The 11,925-nt window shown below is 32.5% G+C and overlaps 2 protein-coding genes across 2 annotated transcripts; both read right to left on the bottom strand.

The window, feature by feature from the left end:
* Positions 1 to 6,141: 6,141 nt before the first annotated feature.
* On the bottom strand, positions 6,142 to 7,765 carry C53C11.1 (ETS domain-containing protein; the record flags this gene model as incomplete). The annotated part of the gene is made up of 4 exons (NM_001373629.2): positions 6,142 to 6,574; positions 7,005 to 7,100; positions 7,314 to 7,508; positions 7,652 to 7,765. The coding sequence occupies 4 exons, from the start codon at positions 7,763 to 7,765 to the stop codon at positions 6,329 to 6,331; spliced, it is 651 nt and encodes a 216-aa protein (NP_001359946.1). The 3' UTR covers positions 6,142 to 6,328.
* A 2,099-nt stretch (positions 7,766 to 9,864) lies between these two features.
* On the bottom strand, positions 9,865 to 11,912 carry C53C11.2 (uncharacterized protein). The gene is made up of 2 exons (NM_078410.4): positions 11,192 to 11,912; positions 9,865 to 10,179 (listed from the first exon to the last, which is right to left on the bottom strand). The coding sequence occupies exons 1-2, from the start codon at positions 11,268 to 11,270 to the stop codon at positions 9,917 to 9,919; spliced, it is 342 nt and encodes a 113-aa protein (NP_510811.1). The 5' UTR covers positions 11,271 to 11,912; the 3' UTR covers positions 9,865 to 9,916.
* Between the last annotated feature and the right edge of the window lie 13 nt (positions 11,913 to 11,925).

Here is an 11,925-nt window from a genome sequence, read left to right as displayed (position 1 = left end):
GTGAGACTCATTGAAAATGTCTCAAAAATTGTTGAAATTTTGTCAAAATTGACATAAATAACCACAGTTGGAAATTAATTTGTATTTGTTTATCATTCTAATTGATTTCCAGCTGCATAGACTCGATTTTATTTTAATACAAAAAATTCATCTATCACTTTTATTTTCAAAAATCTTTTAAATTAGTCACGAATTTTCATAATTATTAATAATTTTAAAGATAATTTTCTATTATATTTAAATCTATTAAAACTGAAAATTCAGGTACACAAAGTATTAGACTGCTAAATTCTATGACAAAAATTGAAAGTCTTCGATTTCCATAACAGCAACCAAAATCAAGAAAATAGCCCACATGCAAAAATTAGAACGCTTATCTTTCTTGTAGCTAACATGAGAAAATAACTTCCCTGTCTAGTCGAGGATTAGCGCGATTATTTTCCAACAAAATAAAAAACGAATTTCAGTTTTAGAGATTATTTTCGCTCAAACGCTACGATGAAGCACATGTTAGTTGGGAACAACTATTCGGATGAACAAATTTGTTTTGAATTATTTGTGTGTTCTTTTTCGTCTATAATAAGCTTTGTTAGAAAAATAGAGCATGCTTTTGTTGGGTATCAGTGGTTTTGCAGAAGAATAGCAAAAATATTGAAAAAATAATGACGTCACTACATAAAATAAGTGGGGCTTTTTTTTTACAAAAAAAATACATTTAAGAACGGAGGGAAATCATAAAATATGTTATACAAAAAATGAAACCAATCAGTAGCTGGCAATTCAAAATTTTAGTAACTATACACCGAAATAAACATCAATTTTGCCTTTATTTGAGCCAAAATTAAGTGAGAAATTAGCCCTAACAAAAACATTAAGGTAGTAAACTGGCTCTACTCTGAGAAATGATAGAAAAAAAGATGAAGAGAAAAATATTGAAAATTTCATAACTCAACATTTTAAATACTAAAATTCTCAAAATACCATAAATTCCCTACAAACTACACCGCTCGCATTTTGTAATATTCACCTGGTTTAAAATTAAATTACGTAATGCTTTTGCTACAAAAGAGAAAGAAAAATTCCAGAAAACCAATAGAATCAAAGGAACAAATTAATTGAAAATTCCCGGAAAAGGGTGGAATATTTTATTTTAAAGAGCGATGTATTTTGATTCAACACGTAAAACTCATCAAGTCTCATCAATGAATATCCTAATTTTGTGTTGGAACATTTATAGCGGCTAACCTAATATTCACCTAATATATTCTTTGCCAAAGAACAAAAATCCGAGGGCTCGTCCAGCTTTTCCAAGCTGATCTATGAGTCGTTCACTATTCCAGTTTTGTCGGCAGTAATGTCTGAAAAGGAAAACTTGCGTATTCATAATAGCTTATTTCTCAAAGTGACGTCTAGAAATTGGGATCTGTCAGATAATGGGCACCACATTTGCATAGTTATAGGAGAATTTTGTTTGAAACTGTTCACGGCGTTTGAAAATAATAGATTATGGATTTTCACCAAGTTGAAATGTGGTTCATTGGTGAAAAATGTGAATCTAATCATACATTTGAGAACTGTTATTATTAAGCTGTGTAAAATATGCTTTTTATAATTTATCTACATTGGTGCAATCTGTTTGAGGGTCAAAAAGGCTCTCAGAGACCCTTAGTGCCTCTATGGTACTTCCAGATTGAATTTCCATAGATCTCAAATCAAAGCTTAAAAATGAAACAATATAGTTCTAATGAGTTTGAATAGTATTCCGATATCTAACTTGTTTTTCTGCCTTCATAGTCTGAAAATTCTAGACGAGTAATATCACACACTCATTAATCACTAAGGTTTTTATTCCAAAAGAAATTCATTATAGTCAAAATATAGATCTTAAAAAATGAAGTGAAAAAGTATGCAGTCATCAAGAGGACCACTGTTGCTAGTAAGTGACAGACTAGAGAAGGTGTTTTCAATATTTAGTGCCTTAGACATGTCGGATTCTTTTTTCTTTTTTTTTCTATTTTTTGCTCTGCAAGTTGGAATGTCTTCCTTTTTTCAACATATGGGTGTAAAAGAAAAGAAATGTAAGAACACGTTTCCGAAAAACAGCGGCTCGGGCTAAGTGTAAGATGAGCGGGAATTCTGGAGCAACGTGCTGTGGGAACCCACTAAACGTCGGATATAAAAATAGGAAATGAATGAAGGTCTAAAGGTCAGAGTGTGAATTTGACGGGGCGCATACGTGGGCCAACTCTCCCTAGGGGCAACAAAAAAGGGGGCAACATTTGAACTCTCCCTGGGGGCAACAAATTAGGGGGCAACATTTTCATAAATGTAGGGGGCAGCAAAAAAGGGGGCAACAAAAAAGGGGGCAACATTAGAACTCTCCCTGGGGGCAACAAATTAGGGGGCAACATTTTCATAAATGTAGGAGGCAGCAAAAAAGGGGGCAACATAATAGGGGTCAACATTTGAACTCTCCCCGGGGGCAACAAATTAGGGGGCAACATTTTTAATAAGTATATTCAACGGCGAACAAGTTTTTATTTTCCAACCTTTTGATAATTTAATAAAAAATTCGTCCAAATTTGAAGACAAATTTTAAAATTTCGACAATTAAAACAAATTTTGCAAAGACTTTTTGACCAAACTAATATAATGTGAACTGAAAAATCTTATCACATCGTGGGAAATTTCTTATTTAGTCATATGCTCAAATGGTAAATCAATTCAAAGGGTACAACTATTCTTAGAATTCTTCGAGCCTGTTACATTCCCAAATCTCTTATTATGGTGCATCTAACCGACTTACTATTATTTTTTCCAAATACGAATTTTGAATAATTTGCTCTTTAAGTTTACTTTTCACTGACTTAAATAGTCATTAAAGTCTCTTTAAATATTGCTCTACTGATTTGGGATCTCATATGGCTTTCACGTTACGATTTGATTCTTCAGCTTCAAAGTATCATATACAAAAACTTTTCACTAATAATTTTTCCCTAAGTTTTTTCAAAAGATGTTTAGTTTTGGGAAAAATGATCATTAGGATAAGTTCAACAAGATTTGACGTTCAAGTTTAATTTTCTGCCGAACAATCATAAGCAATGTGTTTGATTGTGCATGTAGATGACTTATTTCAAAAGATTATATCTTTGTTGACGTTTGAAATAGCAAATTGTTGTCAACTAAAAAGTTGTTTTTTTTCCGGAATTTCAGGAAATGAAAAAGTGCACGACCTTCTTAGACATCAAAAAGTAACATGTTATTGAAAATTCTGATTTTTCAGCGAAAAAAACTGAAAATTCTGAAAAATTAGATAAAGGTAGTCAATGAGCAAAAGGTAGTCAATGAGAAGGTAGTCAATGAGTGTTTGCCGGAACATTGCCATCATAATAAGTTTGGGCGAATCTATCAAAAAGTTTATGGCTACAAAAATGATAACCAATTATTTCTACATCTTTTCGTAGTTGGTCATTTTATACTAGCTTCGATCAAAGTATCATATACAAAAACTTTTCACTAATAATTTTTCCCTAAGTTTTTTCAAAAGATGTTTAGTTTTGGGAAAAATGATCATTAGGATAAGTTCAACAAGATTTGACGTTCAAGTTTAATTTTCTGCCGAACAATCATAAGCAATATGTTTGATTGTGCATGTAGATGACTTATTTCAAAACTTTTGAAATAAGTCATCTACATGCACAATCAAACATATTGCTTATGATTGTTCGGCAGAAAATTAAACTTGAACGTCAAATCTTGTTGAACTTATCCTAATGATCATTTTTCCCAAAACTAAACATCTTTTGAAAAAACTTAGGGAAAAATTATTAGTGAAAAGTTTTTGTATATGATACTTTGAAGCTGAAGAATCAAATCGTAACGTGAAAGCCATATGAGATCCCAAATCAGTAGAGCAATATTTAAAGAGACTTTAATGACTATTTAAGTCAGTGAAAAGTAAACTTAAAGAGCAAATTATTCAAAATTCGTATTTGGAAAAAATAATAGTAAGTCGGTTAGATGCACCATAATAAGAGATTTGGGAATGTAACAGGCTCGAAGAATTCTAAGAATAGTTGTACCCTTTGAATTGATTTACCATTTGAGCATATGACTAAATAAGAAATTTCCCACGATGTGATAAGATTTTTCAGTTCACATTATATTAGGTTGGTCAAAAAGTCTTTGCAAAATTTGTCTTCAAATTTGGACGAATTTTTTATTAAATTATCAAAAGGTTGGAAAATAAAAACTTGTTCGCCGTTGAATATACTTATTAAAAATGTTGCCCCCTAATTTGTTGCCCCCGGGGAGAGTTCAAATGTTGACCCCTATTATGTTGCCCCCTTTTTTGTTGCCCCCTTTTTTGCTGCCCCCTACATTTATGAAAATGTTGCCCCCTAATTTGTTGCCCCCAGGGAGAGTTCAAATGTTGCCCCCTTTTTTGTTGCCCCTAGGGAGAGTTGGCCGCATACGTGTCAGAGGTAGTAATTTACAAGTGTTTTTAGTAAAAATTGTTTGCTGAAACGGATGTTGGACATTTTAAAATTAACATTAGAAATTAGTTAGAGGTGAATTGGTGGAGTAACGACAGTGAAACAACTGTTTTTGAACATGCCCACCAAATATTCTAGCATAAAATATTCAAAAAAAACTTTCTAAATGGTACGTTAAATTTTGAAAAATGGAGGCATATAAGTCTTGTCACTGTTTTGGAAGTCGTCGATTGGAAAAAATTTTCTTCAAATTTTATGGTGTACTTATTTTTCAAAAAAGTGGCAAAAACTCAGCATTTGTCACTTTTTCACAGTCTATATAAATTTCTCAAAAAATTTTGGAGCATTTTACTTTGATATTTTATAAGTTAGGTACCATAGAAGCGGTTTTTAAATATTTCCTCTCTTGCCCTACTCAACATTTAAAAAAATCAACAATAGTTTAGCTAGAAAAACTTTTCAGCTCAATATTATTCAATTTCACATTTCCTTTCATTTGATCCAGACGTTTTTTCTCATTTTAAATACATAGAAGTTCCTTGTTTACTCAACAAATTAAATTTCAAGTCAAAATTATTTTGGAAAAACTAGGGAATTTTTTTTGGACTGAAAGAACACAAAATTGACTCACCAAGAACGTGAGGGTTTGTTTTTTGACAGTCACATTGTTGAAAACATATGTTTTTTAATCCGTTTATCAAACGTTTGCTACCTGTTCATAATGTTCTTGTCAAGAGCGGCAATTTGAATTTTGAAGTAAAGGCAATAAAAGCCTTGACACAAATTGTCGGATGGTGTTCAAGAAATTTCGTAATCAGAAAACGTCGTTTTCAAACCCGCTTATCATTAGCTTCTTTTTTAAACGGACCGTTGGCGAAAATGAGTCGGCCGGTTTTCAATTTTTTTCACTTTTGGTCTCTCCGTGAATAGATCTTCAAAAATTGATCAAAAAATTTTAGTTGCTGGTTGCCAATTTCAATATTTACCTCAAATCGAGGTAATTGAACCGAGTCGGATCGTGCGCCGGCTGCGTTTGCGTGTAAAACATAGTGATCCACGCTAGCCCAGATTTTGTCGGCTGCTTATTTTGCATATATCCTCGCTCTCACAAGTTCTTTTTTAAAGGAGAAAGGGCAATAATATGTTCTTACATAGTGGATGGAGCTTCTCCCTACTACTCCCCACTACTAACTGCTCCCCACTACTAAATTTTGGATGGCTCATTGTGAGATGGGCCAAAAATGGCTTTAAATAAACAGGTGTTCCTTGTTTGATGTTTTATTTTAAAAATGCAGTGTTTTTTTCTGAAATTCAAAGTTTTTTCTCAATTTATTGGAAAAATGGTCATTTTTCGGGCGTGTCTCAACTTTTCTCTTTCTTTTCTTCCCTTTTTTCTTCTTTCTCTTTCTTTCTCTCTTTTTTCTTGTCTCTGGAAAATTACCATTTTTGAAAAGAAACATTTCAGTTTACTCTGGCTTTTTCTGTACATTTTTCGATTTTTAAGTGGAAACTTTTTATTCTTTTTTATTTATTTTTTTCTCCCACTAGTTCTGTTAGCGAGAACGTCCTGGGCGACAGGACAACGGCTCTGCCTAATTCGTCTTATTTAACAGCCTTAATTTAGAATAATCGAATTTTGGTTTCATTATAAAAACAACAAATACATTTATTTAAAAAAAATAATGTGGAAAACAAATCAAACTCGGCAATGAAACTCACAGGTAAATATGGTTTTTTGATCGTAATTTGAAATAAATAATGGTAAGAGATTAGAAATTCGAAAAAAAAACCTTTTGAGAGAAATGAACCGGTATAAAAGTTAAACTGGAAATTTATGACCGCTTCTCATCGCTCTCCAACTTCTCCAGCTCTGTTTCAATTCTCTTCAGTTCAGTCCTCACGTCCAAAAAACGAATCATGGAGAAGAATGGTTTGTCTTTTCTTTGAAGAGAGTAGTAAAGCACCATGTCTTTTTTGTAAAATCGTTCCAAGTGTCTTCCGTCCATTTTAAAATCAATGAAAACCTCCTTCGGCTCGCGAGGCAAAAATTTGCTGACCCATTCTAAAACTTGTTCTTGCTGAAAATTTTCTAGATGATGATCAGTAATGCAAATATTGTGTTTCTCAATTTTTTGGAATACTTTGTTTTTGACGAAAGTTTACTGAGACGCTCCCATGAAATTTCTGAGTTTCGAGCAATCTTTTTTCTAGAGTTTCTCCTGGAGCAAACGTGCAAAATTATGACTGACCTATTTTTCTTAACTGAAACTTGTTTGAAAATTTAGCAACGATTCTTTCAGTCAAAAATTAAAAAAAAACCAACGAAAAGCAATTAAATATTTCCGTAAAACTCAAGAATGGTAAAACTAGGTTAATAATTTGCGCTGGAATACTAAAATTATCAATCCTTCATTTATTTTGTAAAATAGCAAAGCATTAAAAAATTTCAGAAACATTTTGTACTTATATTACATTTATTTGCAGTATACAAGAAAAATTAAAACTAACCGTCCAAGATCTCCAAGCAAGTGACCCATCATCAGGAGTAAAGTATCTTCCAGGGATTCGACGTTGCTCCGGAGTCAGGTACACACGAGGGTACTCCTAAAATTGATAAGGGTATTGTTAGGTTCTATTTTTTTTTTCAAATTTTTTAAAATTCCAGTCAATCTTGACTGGGAAGTGCAGAAAATTTCAAAGTTGGCAAATATCTTTCTGCATATTAGTTTTTCATTTCATTTTAATTTGTTTTTCTGCTGACTGATAGTGAGTAACAAGTTTTTGGAATTAGTATTTAAAAAATGTCCAATTCCTTACCAATCTACACGCCGGAGGAATCAGTGGCTCATCGTACATGCTCATATCTCTGCGGTAGTATTGTTTGAACAGCGGCTTGTCCAAATTCTCCATTGAAGGTGGATGATAGCATCTGGAAAGTTGAAAATTTGGAGCAGTCGGCTTCTTGACGGGGGGAGGATTTATTACGGTAAAAGATTTTGTTGGAAAGACGGTCTGGAAATTTGAAAGGTTCTGAGCAAATTGATTAGAAATGGAAAGTGACAATGTATTGTTTCTGATACAATAATTTTCGGTAGATAACTTTGTTACGAGTTTGAAGATAGGTAGTCAAGATTCTAGCTATCAAAGTAAGATACCTGATTAATAATCTGACTACACGAAGCTTCTCCAAAAATATAGCTCACTTTCTCCGTTTCCACGTCTAAAGTTTTGTCTGCACCTCTCTTTCCGTTACGTTTCGGAGGAATCATTTGAAAAGCTCTGAAAAATTTTTTTTTAGAACCCATTTGTTTTTCAAATGCTTTTGGTTTAAAATAATACAGAACTTTTTAAGAGAGAAATATTCAAATAGGAAAAGCAAATGTTTGTTGAAACCATCAGCTTTTTTTTTTGAAGAAATGAAAAAAAAAACAAATTTATTGTTTCGAAGTTCAAAACTTAAACTAGTAAACTTTATATAACTATCATAATTTTGATTTATTTTTTGAAGGGTTCTTTCAAAAGAAAATATCAATCCTCACGACAAAATGTGCATGTTCCTGAACTTGGTAACCAGACAAAAACAAAAGTTTGACATTTACATTTGGAAATTAGAAGTTTCAAAAATGCGCGATTGACTATTCTGTGAGTAATCTTATTTTGTTTTCTAGAAATGTCTAATATCAAAAGAAAACTCCAGATTTGTTTCTCTGAATTTCAGATCTTATTGGAACGTTCATTATTGGTTTTATAACTGAATAATTGAGAGAAACAAAAATTGGCAAAATTTGACTATTTCAAAATGTTTTTTTTTCATCTTGTAAATCTTCGGAGAACAAATTCAATACACAAAATATGAAGAATTTTCTCAATTTTCTCAAAAAAAAACAACAACGTCCTTAAAAGTACACAATCCCGCACTTTGATAGCCAAATAAGCCTTATGGGAGTGAGCTAAAAATTGAAAATCTAGCTAATACACATGCAAAGGAAAAGAAAAGAAAATAAATTTGTTAAAATACAATGCACCGATCAACCACAATGGTTACAGCAGATGTTTTATGTCTTTTGTGTCTGGAACCCTCCAGATATCACACACTCTCTCAGCATTATACTGTCCCTTTTCCCATTCAGCTCTGTCCGGCCACATCATCGACCCTTTTCCCAGTTTCGAAAAGGAAGTCGGCAATGGGCGAGAGACATTTGAGCAATCAATACATATAGAGTAAAATGTAATTTCGAGAGGTATAACTTTTATACTTTTATAGGGCTCATCAAAAAAAGTCCGTGAAGCTAAGCTAGTTTGCAGATTATCACGTTACGTATTTAAAAAAATATCAAACGTCTTTTTACAGTTCCCTTAAAAACAGACTAACACTGTTCAATTTTCATAATGTAGTTGGGGATTTTAAACTTTATATGAAAAACTAAAACGAAACGTTTTCAAAGTTTTTGATAAATCACAAATATGCACAAATTGTCTCTATTTACTAACCTCGCATAAGAACTAATTGAACTCTGATACTGTTTTCCTCTTGTTGAAAACCCAAGAAATTTTGAAAAATGTTCAAGTTAATTGAAGTATATCCCAACAAGCACATTGGTAATCTCTCGGTTGAATGTTTTTTTGTATGGATGCAGGTTTGAGAAAGTTGTATGATTGTTCTATTATTATTATTGAAAAGAAAGTAAAATGAGAAATATTGTCTGACGAATATTGTTTTTCAATTAGTTTGTCACAACGATTAAAAAAAATCATTCTAAAATATTTATCGCGCATCTCAGTTCCCAGGCGGCAAAGTGCATTGAACATAATTTTGAGTCAACGTTTCTCTCATAGTTGTCAGTAAAAGATCAAAATCCATACCAAATTTTCCCAAAGACATGTGGCTATGTTTACGCCATGAGCGTGTAATTATAGATGATATTTCTCATCACCTGATGAAATTTGATTGCTGAAGTACGCGGAAAGTACTTTCGAAAGATTGGTTTTGTTCGAAGACATATAAAAGTTAATGAAATCCGTTCCAAAGTTTTCATATGTACATTTTCAAAGTGAACTATGGTTATCAAAAAATGATCCAGAAGGAACATTGGAAAACTTTCAAACATTCTATTTTTTTAATTTTGTAAAAAATTATGTAAATGTTGGATAGCAAAATGAGAAAAAAATTGTAGCGACATTCGCTGAGAAGTGAAACCTTTAATAGCCATCCAAATAGGCACTGCACCCTTGCCTTCAAGGCGATCTTAGTCTGCCCTAAAATAACTACATAGTAAGAGCCAAAGTTCAAGCAGCAGTCAGACAGGTTAAAAAACTGGGCATCAAAGTTTTTACTTAATTCTACAAAAAAATTGTTGTTCACTTATTGATTCATTTTCACAATTACAACAGAAAATATTAATTGATTTTATTTCATCAAATCACATATCATTCTCATCGACAACAACGATTGTGGTCAATGCTGCACGTTCATCAGTAATCAGCGCAGTTGTGTTGGTGCCAGATGTAACTGAGCCGCTCTCAGTTTTTTCTTCGTTGGCAGAAATCTTATTGCGAGCAGCTTGAGTCTTCCGTTCATCTCGATCAGTAACAAACTTGACGCAAAGCAATAAGAGTATGCATCCCAGGATTGCAGCAATTGCAACTATAGCAGTGAGGATGAGGCAAATGCCCATGTTGATGCCTGAAAATTGTATATATGATTTTTAACTTTGCAGCAGTTACGAAAATATTCAAAAAGGATACATTTCTTATTCGAAAACTTATGCTTATAGTTGATTATCACAAAAATTTGAGGTACAAAACTAATCCCCCCACCCACTGAAATTTCGATCATGAAGTTTCCAGTAGAATTGTTCAATAATTTCAAAACTCTTAACTTTTTTCAAAACGCAGTTCTTGAAATATTAAAAATGCTCAAGAACGAGAAAACGGTTTTAAAACTTTTCGGAGTGTTTTTTCCCAACAATCTCAAAAATTTTGAAAAAAAATTCCAAAAAAATAACATACTAATACTGTCAAAAGTCTGCAAATCCCACATCTGGAACAATTTTTCCAGCGACAGAAAATGTCGGAAATTTTTTATAATTTTAGGAAACAGCAAGAAAAAGTGAAACTTATTAGATCAAATGAAACTTGACAAATTCATAGTTTTCACCATTTTAATTTTTTTTTAGTGGCGAAAGAAAAATAATTGAGACGAAGTTGTATATTTGTATAGAGATATTCTACAGGGTGGGCCACAAGTATGGTAACACATGAAGCGCTCTTTTACATGAGCTTTTCGCGCGACTGCCACGTCATACGTACATTTTTCTATCGAACACTGTTAGCTGAATAAATGTCTTTCAATTTGACCCAAAATTTGTAATTGAAAACGCAACGAAACCTTAACGAGAAAATCTTAAGCACAGCGTTGACAATTTTCAAAAAAACGTTGGTTTCGACGTATGTTCAAAAAGTAACAGATGCTCAATTTTTTTCTTACTTGTCGTGTGCCTTCACAGCTATATTTTTGCCAGTTTATTAGTGGAAAATGGACTAGATCATTATAGAAATTACCGTGTTCCAGCCTAAAACTAGCATTTTGTCAATCTGCAGAAAATTTGAATACCATCTCTAAAAATGCCTGTTTCACATCTCAATTTTTCAACTTCAAACGTGTTACAATTCAAGTGCTAATCACCCTTCCTTACCCATAAACTGAACCATTGGATCATCACAAGATTCGTTTTGTTGAGTGGTTTTTGGTAAAAGCATTTCGTCGAGAAGCATGTTCATAGGATAGTTGGTGTGGGTGGTACGAGGAAAAAATGTGCAAAGCAAAAAAAAAGTCGTAAGGATTTTATGTAAGCAATTATCAAATTTTATAAATTATCTGCCAAGCAACGAAATGGGGAAATATGGCGAAAATCTTGGCTATAAAATTTTTTGCAAAAAATGAAGAATGTGAGTGAAAGGGGAAAGGCTGAATATAAAACTTATGAACAACAAAACTGAAAACCGTCCAGGAAAAGTGTCCGCTGTTGAGTTTTTGATCGTGTATTAAGGAGACAAAATGATAAAAAGGCACTAGGAACTTTTGTGAGAAGCTGAAAAAAACTAGCTTCAATGGCTATTTAAAATTTGTGAAAAAATTGTTTTGCTGAAACCTCTGACTGTGCCATTTTGAAACTTCAATCCAATGTTTATATCATTTTCTCAATTCAAAATTTGGTCGGCATATTCAAATTCAAGACAATTTAGTACTGAATTTTCAGATGCGAATACTCCAGACTTACTAGGTAATGGTTGAGAGAGCAGAACTTTTTTAGTTTTACGTAGCTAATAAAAAAAAACAAATAAAAAGGATTGTAAGTCTGATTTATTTGTAAAGGTCCTGATATAATATAAACTTAACTGCTAAAAAAAGTCCAAAAACAAAAAAAAA

This window comes from Caenorhabditis elegans, chromosome X, assembly GCF_000002985.6.
Source record: "Caenorhabditis elegans chromosome X".
NCBI classification, from domain to species: domain Eukaryota; kingdom Metazoa; phylum Nematoda; class Chromadorea; order Rhabditida; family Rhabditidae; genus Caenorhabditis; species Caenorhabditis elegans.
Note: the sequence above shows the minus strand (reverse complement) of the source record. Positions and strands in the feature narration are given on the sequence as shown.